The sequence below is a fragment of the Notolepis coatsorum genome (genome assembly GCF_963971535.1).
Source record: "Notolepis coatsorum genome assembly, chromosome: 4".
Lineage (NCBI taxonomy): Eukaryota > Metazoa > Chordata > Actinopteri > Aulopiformes > Paralepididae > Notolepis > Notolepis coatsorum.
In genome coordinates, this window is record NC_140168.1 from 74,800,718 (window position 1) to 74,814,672 (window position 13,955).

At 40.3% G+C, this 13,955-nt stretch overlaps 1 protein-coding gene across 1 annotated transcript; it reads left to right on the forward strand.

Annotated features, from left to right (window-relative positions):
- Positions 1–332: 332 nt before the first annotated feature.
- LOC311226567 (proline-rich protein PRCC-like) lies at positions 333–12,596 on the forward strand (the record flags this gene model as incomplete). The annotated part of the gene is made up of 3 exons (XM_084311987.1): positions 333–452; positions 4,038–4,184; positions 12,510–12,596. The coding sequence occupies 3 exons, from the start codon at positions 333–335 to the stop codon at positions 12,594–12,596; spliced, it is 354 nt and encodes a 117-aa protein (XP_084168113.1).
- Between the last annotated feature and the right edge of the window lie 1,359 nt (positions 12,597–13,955).

Below are 13,955 nucleotides of genomic sequence, written 5' to 3' on the forward strand. Positions count from 1 at the left end.
AAAGGACACTTTAAGAATAGTATAGTATAACTTGAGATTGTATAATATAGCATTGTATAGCAGTGTACAAGACCCAGTGCCTCATCCGTAGCTAACAGTGTATTGCACTACCACAGGACCTAGCATGTCCTACCATGCTCTGTAAAAACTCATGTACATATACCGATATGCCCTACTTTGATTACTTGTATTATTGCACAATGTCGTTCTATTGGATTCTTATTATATTATTATTATTGTATTATGCACAATCGTTGCGGGCAAGACCCCCCGCATTTCATTGTATACTTGTATGCCGTGACAAATAAAACTCTTGACTTGACTTGACAGACATGTCTCTAGTAGCCTACAGCAGTGACAGTGACTCGGAAGAAACATCCAGCAAACCCAGCAAAGGATGGCTCTTCTCGCTCCTCCCTACTCCCAAAGCATGGCGACTGCCCACAGCACAAGTACAGTACAACAAAAATAAGTGGGAATCTAACCAGAGTGCAAATGTAACAGTAAAGTGCAATAACAATAGTAATAATTCTAATCTGATATAAGGGGTCTGGGTAACAGAGTATTGGCCATTTCTGCCACATTTGTTCAATGCACTGTAAAAAGAGATGGATGTACAGGTGCAGCTCAATAAATTTGAATATCGTGGAAAAGTCAACATATTTAGCTGTATTGATGCAGTCATTTGTGCAAAAGGAGCCCCAACCAAGTACTGAGTGAACATACATGAACATACTTTTCAGAAGGCCGACATTTCTATATACAAAAGAAAAATACATATATTTATTTTATTTTATTTGTGATACAGAAGTTTGGGCTTTCATGAGCTGCAAGACATAATCATCGAAATTAAAACAAATAAAGGCTTGAAATAATTCACTTTGTGTGTAATGAATCTATAATCTATGAGAGTTTCACTTTTTGAATTGAATTACTGAAATAAAATAACTTTTCCACAATATTCTAATTTATCGAGCTGCACCTGTATATGCAGGTGTTGGTAATGATTGTAAAAGTGATTTTGTCTTATCAACAGTCGGACGCTGATAATGATGAACCTGTTAAGAAGAGAGCACAAACTCCGGTAAGAACCTCTCTAGCTGGAGCTGCTAAAAGGGTTTTTCTCCGCTCGTACTGCCTTCATGCTGTCTCAGCAATGAGTACTCAATATCCAGTATTACATCCTGGACCAGGTGTTCATCCTGACATCCCAGTCACGACTGTTCTTGTGTGCACAAGTTATGGGGGAGATCATCACCACCCAAATTAAGATGAGTTATTTAGTTATTTCCATGGCCCAGGAAAGTATAAACAATGTGTGAACATTACCTACTCTCATAAAGCCATAAACCAGAGAAGTAAGGCTTGTGATGTCATAAAGTCTGGAGCTGCTCCCAAGGCCAGATTAAGAATTCAGAGGCCTCTGGGCCAGACTCTTGTGGAGGCCCCCACACACACATACACGTGCACGCACAGTGGCGTTTTTATATGTAAAACATTGGTGGGGCAGCCACTAACCAAGGCTACATACCAGCCAAACTACAGTAATCAAAATGACAGTAATCGTTGTTCGCAAATTTCGCACCACATATCAGGCATAGGCTACAGGTAAGCCTGCATTGTTAGTCGTGAAAGCAAATTAATCTGTCCACGCTGAATTAAATTTTCCTCAGACTTTCCTTTTTTTGGATTTATCCATGGTTAGCTTACTGGGGGGTCGGAAACTCAAGATTAGCCACTTGCAGACGGCAGGGAGAGGCACGGGGTGTGACGTACTGTATATTTTAGTTGATGACATATTTTTTCATTTCAGTGTCACAGTATGACATCGATCTCTAAAATAATAAAAAAAAAAAAAAAAAAAAAAAGGTAAATTCAATCTTACAGATCATTGCAGATCTGAAGATGTACACATTCATATCAATGTATGGAGATAACATTATTTATTAGTTATTTCCACACCCCTGCCGTTCACCTATGTTGTTCTCATAGTTGGAACCATGAGACCAGGGTGGGATCAGTGTCTATTGTCCCCTCTAAAGAGAAGCTATTTCCTGATAACGGGGACTAACGAGACTAACCAGGCCCCTATTTCTTTGAATGGGGAGCCATCTGTATATATGAATCCGTCATAAAATGTATATCATTGCTTTTCTTTCATAATTGAAGTAACTGGTTAATGACTCATGACACTGAATGGTTAATTTGGTCAAAGAAGAACATTTTGCGATAGTGAAATGTGTCTTTCCCACTTAGACCAGCTTCTATGCATGCACCATCTGGTGGTTTCTGCCAGAGAGTCCTTAGTTCCCATGGCAACCACTTACTGCGTGATTCCCCTTTTGCAGTGATGGTTATTAATTTAAAACATCTTTAAAACTCACATTTCACCTCAAAATGCAGATAATTATAACATCACACAAGACATGTTGTTATACAGATTGTCTCTGAAATGGGTTCTCTCTTGTGTTGTAGTTCGAGAGAGTCTCAATGAGACTCTTTATATAAACTGTCTCTGGAAGGGGTTCTCTCTTGTTATATAGACTGTCTGGAAGGGATTCTCTCTTGTTATATAGACTGTCTCTGGAAGGGGTTCTCTCTTGTTATATAAACTGTCTGAAAGGGGTTCTCTCTTGTTATATAGACTGTCTCTGGAAGGGGTTCTCTCTTGTTATATAGACTGTCTGAAAGGGGTTCTCTCTTGTTATATAGACTGTCTCTGGAAGGGGTTCTCTCTTGTTATATAGACTGTCTGAAAGGGGTTCTCTCTTGTTATATAGACTGTCTCTGGAAGGGGTTCTCTCTTGTTATATAGACTGTCTGGAAGGGGTTCTCTTGTTATTCAGACTGTCTGGAAGGGGTTCTCTCTTGTTATATAGACTGTCTGAAAGGGGTTCTCTCTTGTTATATAATGTCTCTGAAGGGGTTCTCTCTCTTATAGACTGTATCTGAAGGGGTTCTCTCTTATAGACTGTCTCTGAAAGGCATTCTCTCTCATAGACTGTCTCTGAAGGGGTTCTCTGTCATATAGACCGTCTCTGAAGGGGTTCTTTCTTATATAGACTGTATCTTAAGGCGTTCTCTCTCATATACTGTCTCTGAAGGGGTTCTCTCTTATAGACTGTCTCTGAAGGGGTTCTCTCTTATATAGACTGTCTCTGAAGGGGTTCTCTCTTATAGACTGTCTCTGAAGGGGTTCTCTCTCATATAGACTGTCTCTGAAGGGGTTCTCTGACTTCTCTTATAGGCTTTATCTGAAGGGGTTCTCTCTTATAGACTGTCTCTAAAAGGGTTCTCTCTTATAGACTGTCTCTGAAGGGGTTCTCTGACTTCTCTTATAGACTGTCTCTGAAGGGGTTCTCTCTTATAGACTGTCTCTGAAGGGGTTCTCTGTCATATAGACCGTCTCTGAAGGGGTTCTTTCTTATATAGACTGTATCTTAAGGCGTTCTCTCTCATATACTGTCTCTGAAGGGGTTCTCTCTTATAGACTGTCTCTGAAGGGGTTCTCTCTCATATAGACTGTCTCTGAAGGGGTTCTCTCTTATAGACTGTCTCTGAAGGGGTTCTCTCTCATATAGACTGTCTCTGAAGGGGTTCTCTGACTTCTCTTATAGGCTTTATCTGAAGGGGTTCTCTCTTATAGACTGTCTCTAAAAGGGTTCTCTCTTATAGACTGTCTCTGAAGGGGTTCTCTGACTTCTCTTATAGACTGTCTCTGAAGGGGTTCTCTCTTATAGACTGTCTCTGAAGGGGTTCTTTCTCTTATAGACTGTCTCTGAAGGGGTTCTCTCTTATAGACCATCTCTGAATGGGTTCTCTCTTATAGACTGTCTCTGAAGGGGTTCTCTCTCTTATAGACTGTCTCTGAAGGGGTTCTCTCTCATATAGACTGTCTCTGAAGGGGTTCTCTCTTATAGACTGTCTCTGAAGGGGTTCTCATATAGACCATCTCTGAAGGGGTTCTCTCTTATAGACTGTCTCTGAAGGGGTTCTCATATAGACCATCTCTGAAGGGGTTCTCTCTTGTGCCATAGTTCATGAGACTGCAGGGGAAGAGGAATCGGGGGAAAGAGGAGGTGAAGTTCCTGGAGATCAAGGGAGATGACCAGCTGAGCGGCAACCAGCAGTGGATGACCAAGAACATCTCTGAGGAGAAGCAGGAGCACAAGTCCTTCAGCAAGGTGAGCGGGCAGCGCTGTCTGGCGGGGGAACAAACTAGGGCTGCTGCGATGGCCGCACAATAATTCTATATTATCCAGGGCTTCCCCAGAGTCTTCAAACAAGATGGTGCAAGTAGCTGGTGGTCCAGAGGAGGGCTGTGCCCCCCGTCCTCAAGGCAAAGACATTTGCAATAAAGAAAGTAATTTGCTGTAATTTCCTGCAACTTAAAAACATAATTTCAATAAAATAGCAAACACCAAGGGTAAATGTATTTAAGTACATTGTATAAGGTTGCACAATAGTTGCCAATAGTTGGCCCTTCTTTTTTTTATAAACACATGGTGGCGCTGGTGCATAGTCATAGTGGCGCTGCGCCCCTCTACCATTGTTTAGGGAAAGCCCTGTTATGTTAGAACATCTTTCTGGTAAAATAGTCAACAATCCCTCTCACCCAGCACACCACTTATTCCAGCACATGCCCTCAGGTCGCTACAGGTCCATTCTAACCAGACACACACGCTTCACAAACAGTTTTTTCCCCACAGCAGTCCATACACTGAACACCCTGGCCCGCCCCCCTTTGCACAGACGGGCAAGCATCTGTCACTGACTGACACTGTTACTGTGACTGTCCTGTATGTTTTTATGTATATATATATGTATTTATTGTGGGGATTGGGAGCTGGGAGTTTGATGTCTGATGTTTCATGTTGATGTAACCAGTGCTTAACAATCTGTACCGCAAACAATTACCACCAACCATCGTTGTGTGGCATTATCTTGTTGTATCTTGTATTGGATCATATCGTAATGATATTGTGATATCGCGGCACACAATTGTGTTGTGTAAATTAAGGATAACTCATTTTCAATTGGCATTCTCAAAAGGATGGACACCATTGTGGAGCACAAAAAAAAATTATATATATTTATATATATATATAAGAACCAGCTATGATACTCTGCGTTGTGTTTGTCCGTTTACTAATTCCCTTTTACTTAAAAAGGCCAAGCATGGCCTTGTAACGACGGCGGAGCAGGAGGATGAAATGAAGACGATGAGAGTTTGCTAATGTACAAAATCCGCTTTTTATTTCACAAGCAAAAGTGAAATAACAAAGGCTTGAATTCAAAACGTGCAATGAAACACAGATTCCCGAGACTATGCCCTCAGATCTTTGTTCCAGACTAATTCACTACAATTAAAGTATCTCTTCTCGTCTCCTCGCTGTTCGTCTCTTCCTTCTCAGCTCGTCGTCATCAGCTTCCAGTCGGGGATGAGGTCAAAAAGCATGCGTGTTGTTGTTGCGATCGTTCTGCTCTCTCTAACTAGAGTGCTAGTCTTTAAAGCCTTTCCTCCTCCCCTTGATATCTTACGTCAGAGGGGAGGACCTCTTTAGAAGAGAGAGATTCTGAGGCGCATACTCGGTCATTTTGAATCAGGTCTAACGCCGGATATTACCTTATAAGGAAATATCTTAGCTAGATGTAAATTTTACAGGGCAGGCTGTTTCTTGATTAGAGAATTCTTTAGTTTAGCGTTTAAATGTATCTGGCATTAGATTTATCAATCAAAAGTAATGCTTATTTTGCTTAAACATCTAATTTAGTCTTTCCACCGAATTTCTTAGTGTCCTAAACATAGATTAAACCTATTGTGGGTTTATAAGACAAACTGTTTTACTTTCTGTAATCTAGGTTAATATCTTTGAAGTTAATTTGATGCTTAAACCTGTTTTAGACCATATGAATATCAGTTCAATATTGTAAACAGATTGATTTCTATAGCTTGACTATACTTTGTAAAGATGAATACACTATTTTATAACTGTTTTTACTGATTGATTTAGACTTTACACCAATGGAACCTATTTATTATTTTCTACTTCTATTAAGTTAGGTTTATTTAATCAAGTACATTATCACTAAATTAGTGTATTCTTATATTAAACCAATGTTTTAGTTTGAACGCTGATTCTCTCTCCCTGCAAACCAGGAGAGGCGTTTTTCTGCCGGCCGTTTGTCTCAGCTGGTGTTATCTGAAACTTCCTTTTGAAGCTCTGTGTCCTATCTTTATGACCCCCAAACTGGGTGTCCGCTCTCAGCGTTTCTATAGAAAGCTGCAAGCCTGTAAATGGTAACAACCGGGCGTCTGCTAACAGCTGGATTCAGCGTCCTGTTTTGGTAAACACAGTCTTTTGTTCTAATTTCAAAGCTGGCCGACCAACTTTGACCAGTATCCTGTCTTATTTACATATAATGATGTCCTGGGGGGTTGCTTACTCAGGTGCAGTTTGCCCAGACCAAATAGTGCATAATCTAATCAGCAGTGATGCCAGTAACGCGTTACTAAGTAACGCGTTATTGTAATCTGATTACTTTTCCCCGAAAATAGTAATCTAACGCGTTAATCTTTAAAAGCCAGTAATCTGATTGCAGTTACTTGTCCAAGTGGCTGTGCGTTACTATTTCGTTACTATCTCATCATAAATTCATAATGCAGGCGGAATGCAGTATTTTATTTCGTTTTCGACAGTCAAAAATACATTTTGAGCTGTTTTTCTTATTTGGGAGTGACGTTGTGTGGCAGTGAAAGGGTTAAATACAAGAATGTGTCCCACGGCGTGACTGGACCCTCTGTCTGTGAGTGACTCTGCTTTGGTCCAATCACATTCCCCATCCACAGTCTGCGAATCAGAGGCAGAGTAGGGCGGGTCTTCACAGCACGTCATGTGACATATGCGCCAATCGTGTGACAGCAGGGCTCCGTCGTCCGGAGAATTCCACCCAAAACGCTTGGCAAAAACGGAGGAAACAAAATACTGTCTACCGCTAAAAACAGCACATCCAATTGCATTGAAAGCATCTGGAATCACAACACTAGCCGACGCTTCGACGACTAGGTACAGGAGGGTTGATGGTGGCAGAGCAAAAGCTCTTATTTGCCAGATTTACAGTTAATTTACATGTTAAAGAGAGACTGATTGTATGTTTATAGAGAGACATTTATAAAAACAATTTAATAGTTACAGTTGATATAATTGAATAGTTCAGCCTGCATTTGTTAGATGTGATACACTGGTTTTGTAAAACCACTGGCTGGCTGCTCTAATGCTGTGAGCATCATAGACTGTTGCTTTACCATACTTGATGGTACAGAAGCTGAAGCACTAGTTTAACAATTTACGTTATGTGCAGAGAAACAAGTTAAAAACAATTTATGCACTTTCAATAAAGCGTTTAAAAAAAACTGTTGGGGGAACGACAACGACTTCGTAACCTAGTTACTTTCAAAGTAACTAAGTTACTCTGATAATCAAGTAATCAGTAAAGTAACTTAGATTACTTTTTAAAGGAGTAATCTGTAATCAGATTACTTTTACAAGTAATCTGTGGCATCACTGCTAATCAGTCACTTTACTTGTAGTCTATTATAAAAAGCTTTTAGGGATTTACTAATATGAGCCTTCTAAAATCCATGTATTTTAACTACCTGTTGGGGAGAACATTCAGACTATTCTAAAATGTGTGTGCACTGGTCCCACCATTAACAGTATCGTCCAGTAGCTGCAGACCTAGCTTCCAAGGAAAATACAACTTCAATAGCATTTTCCCACCCCTAGTGGTTTCATGAGTTTGAGCTTGGGAAAATCTACCACAGGATTTAATAAGATTTGTGGAAGACGAGGTGAAGATCACATGATTTCTTTGTCATTTTATCCACTTCATGCACCACTTCAACACGAGCGTCAAAATGTTTAGTGTTTAGTGCGGAGACTGCCAGTTGTGAGAGGAACTTGGGATACAGCGTAAAGTATATCGGGAGCTCTCGCAGGTTTTACATTATAAAACTACATTATAAAACAAAGCCAGAATAAATTGACCAATAACCTAGTGTTACCTAGTAACATGCACACTCACACACACACCCCCACACTTACACACAGTAAAGGGAGAAATGACAATGAGGACTAAATTCCCACTCCTCCCGGGCAGTGTGTCCAAGTGTCCTTGAGTAAGACCCTTAACCCCTAACTGCTCCTGATGAGCAGGTCGGCACCTTGCATGGTTGCCTCTGCCAATGTGTGAGTGAATGGGTCAAATGTGAGGAACAAATTGTAAAGCGCTTTGGATAAAAGCCCTATATAAATGCAGCCATTTACCATTTTGTCTCTTATAAGGAATATAAGACGGTAAGCAGCACTACTACTTCTTTTTTTAAATGTTCACCTTCTGACAGGTTTACGATTTGATCCTCAACTCCTTAGTCCAACATTCTGTGAATACCTAGAATCCCAAATCACGTAATTTATTTTACTAATGATAATGATTAAACCTCTCATTCATTATTATTGGAAACCTTTAAAGGAATATGCAAGAACTTCTAGATACATGTAAACTACCAGAACTGAACCAACAAGATCGTAGGGCATTAACACATTGACGGCCACTGGGATTAGACAGGCCCCACTCTATAAGGCCAGCTTCTCATAACAAGGTTTAACTATGCGTGAGGTTGTTTGTAGAGCTAAATCTATATTTTAAATTATTGCTATGTGTCTATTGTCATTGTCAATTGACACTACAAACCTTCCCTTCAATATGCCATAAAGAAATAATTTTTTCATCAATACGTTCCTATTTTATAGCGTCGTGAATATGAACATTATATCGGATTGGTCTAGGCTAATTCCTGCAAAACGTGTTACAGGCAGTGTTGTGCTAGTTACTGAAAAATAGTAACTCAGTTACTTTACTAGTTACTTCATTTCAAAGTAACTTCGTTACTGTACTAGTTACTTACACCCAAAAGTAATAAGTTACTGTGAAAAGTAACTATTTAGTTATTTAAAAAAAAATATAAAAAAAAAAGATTGCTCCCGAGTCCCATGCCCCAGATAGTATTCAAAATCGGTTGATCAACTTGACAGTTTCCATTCACATCACCGAACTCTGCTAAGCAATGTGGTCTAGATACAAACACAAATCTGACACAAACAAATGTTGTCCCGAGTCGATATAATAAGAAGTGCGGCGGTTGAAGGAACAGCCTTGATGTCGCCGGAGCGTTTCATTATAACCATTATAATTCAAGGGTACTACGACTATGCTTGCACCTCATGGTACCAAAGTACCTCAAAGGCGCTTAAAACAAAATTACAAACATCACAAAACAAACTGGTCAGACTACTACTTGACCTGAACCCCAGAACCCACCTCACCCCTGCCCACTTTGACAACCTAGGATGGCTTAGAGTAGACGTACAACAACTTGCAATGGGCCTGGTCTACAAGATACACTATACGACCGGGGTACCCATGTACATGTCAAAATACTTCCCAAAGGTCAGTGAATACCACAACCACTACACCAGAGGAAGCTCAACAAATCATGTAAAACCCAGATTCGGCTCAAACAAGGGACTAAACACGTTTCGCAATTATGCCACAACAATGTGGAACGCCCTACCCAAAGCTAGGGGTAACAGTACTGTATATTTGAATACCGTTTATGTCACAAATGTATCAGTACTAAATACCTATATGTCCCTATGCCATAAATGTCATGTATGTTGTGTATGTCATAAATGTCTATGAATTGAAAATGGGGGACCCTGATGGAAACAAGACAAACGTCTTTCTCAGGTCTGCATCCCCTTAACAATTGTATGTATTGAGCCGTACTGTATTGTACCCATTCTGCAATCTGTTAAATAAAGTTTTCATTCATTCATTCATTCACCATCTTGCAAGTTGCAACGTTGTTTAAGATATCAATCAAAGCATTGCAACGTTAGAATAGTTAGGATATCAATTGTGCATGAAAGGACTATATTTATATTGTTTGATTAGTATTATGACTTATGAGATTCCCTGGCAGATTTCGTACAGTCAAAATCCGTTGATCAACTTGAGTTTCAGTGAACACATTGCACTCACCAGTCTGCGGTGGTCGAGATGTAGTAACGTTACGTTAGTCCAGTTGACTCCAGCAGCGCCTCAAACATGTTCTTTATCTCGTTTCCATGTTGTATATTAATTATCTCTCCAAGTAGTTGCTAAATGGTTTGTTAGTTTGTTACTGCGTTCTTTTTATGTAGATTCATAGCGAGCGTTTATTTTGTTTACAATAGAGAGGGTCTATTTCTTTCCGTAGCCGCATTTCTGGTATCCACACTTCTGATTGGCCAGTGGCCAGACTCGCCTCGTATCATTCTACACGGGTGGGGATGAGGATAATAATAATAATAATAATCACTACCGCTCGCTATCAATCTACGCCGTATATAACGCAAATAACGCAGTGACGAACCATTCAGTAACGTAAGTAGCGTTACTGAATTTCAAAAGTAATGCGTTAGAGTACTAGTTGCGGCAAAAAGTAACTTCGTTTCTGTAACGCGTTACTTTGTAACGCGTTAGTCCCAACACTGGTTACAGGGCACTAAGCTGTTAAATCGATGGTAAATCGATTGGCATTTCGAGCTAGAGATAAAAATCAAAATGCATATGATCGATATCATGTTCCACCATGAATGCATGAAAGGGGGGGGGGGGCGGGGGAAGTCGTTTCTGATTATTGATTACCAATAACGGCATTCGTTATTGAAGCCTCATACACTGATGAGAGGGTTGGCTATGCTATATGCAATATGTTGTGCAATATGTCCATTGGCTGATGCTATATTCCTTTACTGCATACTGAATTTGGCGTCGCAAAAAGTATTCGATGCGATCTGATGAAGGCATAGCTTCAGGCTAACAGAAAAAGTAGGCCAGAATGAAAAACAAATAACACCCGGTCTGAAAACAAGGAGTACTCCATTCTCGAGACAGCGCCACTACCAGGATCTGGCCGGTAATGCACTTTTCCGAATCCCAAGAGTAGGGTATATCTGCAGTGCCGCTCCGTGACATTGAGTAAGTTATTAAAATGCAATAAAAGCAAAAACAAGCTTATCACGTATATATACGTGGTTGGCCCTTTAAGCATGGTGGTTGGCCATGAATGTGTTAAATGCCAAAATGACATGCAAGGAAATGATGAGATCAATTGGCTCCCTGAAAAATGGTAAAAGTTTGGGTCCAGATAGATTAGGTATATGAGATATACAAGGAAGTTTAGTGGTCTATTAGCCCCCTATCTGCTTAAAATGTATAAACAATCATATAAAGATGGTATATTCGGATCAAGAGTACATCAGATCAAAACATTGGATCAAAACATTCTGGCCAAAACACTAGCCAGAAGACTCACCTAATGGGTAAAATTGTACATGAAGATCAAACTGAACAGTGAAAACACTGTCAAAAGCAAACCCAACTGAGACCATCTCCCGTGGAGTTTTGTGTCGGAGATTGTTTGGAGTGTTCACGTATGCGCAGAAAAACGGGGACAGAAAAGATCTGGGTATCTGCAGGGTTATTAAAAAGTCTTAAAACTTATCAAATTCATAATTCTCAATTTAAGGCCACATTTGCACATGTATTACATTTTTAGGGGGCTACCGGGAGATTAAATAATATTAAATCATTCAATGTTTTTGTATTCAAGTAGTTTTTTGTGGGGCTACCAGGAGCTTGGTGCGTCTGGCGTGAGCTTGTATGGAATGTGCGAGAATTTTAATTGGAGCACAAATGCAGCAAGTGCAGCTGCCAGTGCAATGTCAATGTTCAGTTTTTTTGCTAGTATGGCTGTGAAATTGGTATGAAATTTTGCTCTAAATGATTTTAAAAAGGTCTGAAAAAGTCTTACGTTTAACTTGTTGAAACCTGCAGATAGCGGTTTGTCCGGCAGCGTGGCTACATGAGTAGAGCTCCGGACTCACGATAGGAAGATCACCTGTTCGAGCCCCGGTCAAGGCTGTGGTGTTGTTGTCCAGCAGGGGGCACTCTGTCCTCTGGACTAGTCAGCTGCGAGTGCCATCCTTCGGATGAGATGCTAAACCGAGGTCCTTACTGAATCTCGGTTGTTAAAGAAACCAGGGCGCCTATCTTAAAGAGTAGGGGGTTCCCCAACGTTCCTGGTCAAATTCCCAATCAGGTCTCTGACATCAAGGCCACCTAATAATCCCTTCCCCTTAATTGGCTGATATCAATACCTGTCTCCTGAGCCGGTCAGCCATTGTGTAGTGTGATGTGTGCCTGGTGCCAGTGTATGGCAGCCATTGAGCATGCGTAGCCCAAGGTTGTGGTGCTACCAGTGGTGGTGAAGGAGGCAATTTCCCCCCTACATTGTGGGGAGCGCTTTGAGTCTAGAAAAGCGCTATATAAATGTAATGTAATGGATTATTATTATTATCATCATTATACCCTGTAAATACATCATATCTTCTTACTTCCAGGCAGAGGAGCGCGAGCTGGAGCTGAAGAACTTCTGGGCGGAAAACAAGCTGACGCGCCGGCAGACCCAGGCCAAGTACGGCTTCTGAGAGCGCGGCGTCGCAGAACCCTGACCCCAGACACTAGAGCGTAGAGTTCCCTACCCAAGTGGGAGTTTTCCCTCCGCGGTGTGGAGAGAAAGTAATGCACAATAATAGGGCTGCAACTAATGACTAATCTGCCGATTATTTTTTCGATTAGTCGACTAATCGAAAACCAATGTAAACAACAACAACAACAACAATTTTTTTTTTTTTTTTTTTTTTTTATAATTACCTATCTTTGTGAAAGTGGCTTCTCAGCTCTGGTCCAGCTGAAGACAGAGCAGAGGAACAGATTGGACATTGAGCATGACCTCAGAGTTGCTTGTCTACCATCACCCCAGACTTTGAGACTCTTGTCAGGACCAAACAACAACATCATAACATGATGATCCCATAGCAAATTAAAATAATGACTCATGAAACATTTGAATTTGGATCTTTAAGCCACTTTAAATGAAAATGTATTTGAAGAACAATACAGCAATCTCTCATAACAAGATAAATAAATTAAATAATACAAATTAAAGTGGAAGTGTACTTTAAATAACGTTTGTTTGCTGTGTGTGAGAGGAGTCCGTGAGTGAGAGGAGTGTGTGTACTGTGTAATTTGTGTATGTGTGTGTGTCTTACTCTGATCGCTGTGTGTGAGTGAGAGGAGTGTGAATGTGTGTGTGTCTTACTCTGATCGCTGTGTGTGAGAGAGAGGAGTGTGAATGTGTGTGTGTCTTACTCTGATCGCTGTGTGTGAGTGAGAGGAGTGTGTATGTGTGTGTGTCTTACTCTGATCGCTGTGTGTGAGTGAGAGGAGTGTGTATGTGTGTGTCTTACTCTGATCGCTGTGTGTGAGTGAGAGGAGTGCGTGTGTAATGTATTGTGTGTCTAGTCTGATCATCATCTCCTGCAGGGGAACAATGTTTTCAATGTCCAAAATTTGCTATGGGATCATCATGTTATGATGTTGTCTGGAACCCTGAGAAGCCACTCTCACAAAGATAGGTAGTGCAAAAAAAAAAAAAAAAAAAATTAAATAGAGTTTTTTTTTAATTTTTTTTATGACTAATCGACGCAACAATTTCTCGTCGACGATTTTTTATAATCGACGTCGTCGATTATGTCGACTAATCGTTGCAGCCCTACACAATAATACAAGTTTCATACGTCATCTGTGACGGAAGGTAAACAACTTTTGGCGGACGTAGTTTATTTTTTAGGCGGCCCGTCTTCTCTTGCAGGTTTTTTTTTTTTTTTTTTTTTTATTGCAAAACAAAAATGATTGAAAAGTCAGTGCTCAACACACAATGAAACTAACAATTAAGGTGGCTAAAATGACATGCAAGTACAGAAACAGAAAACAAGAAAAAGTCT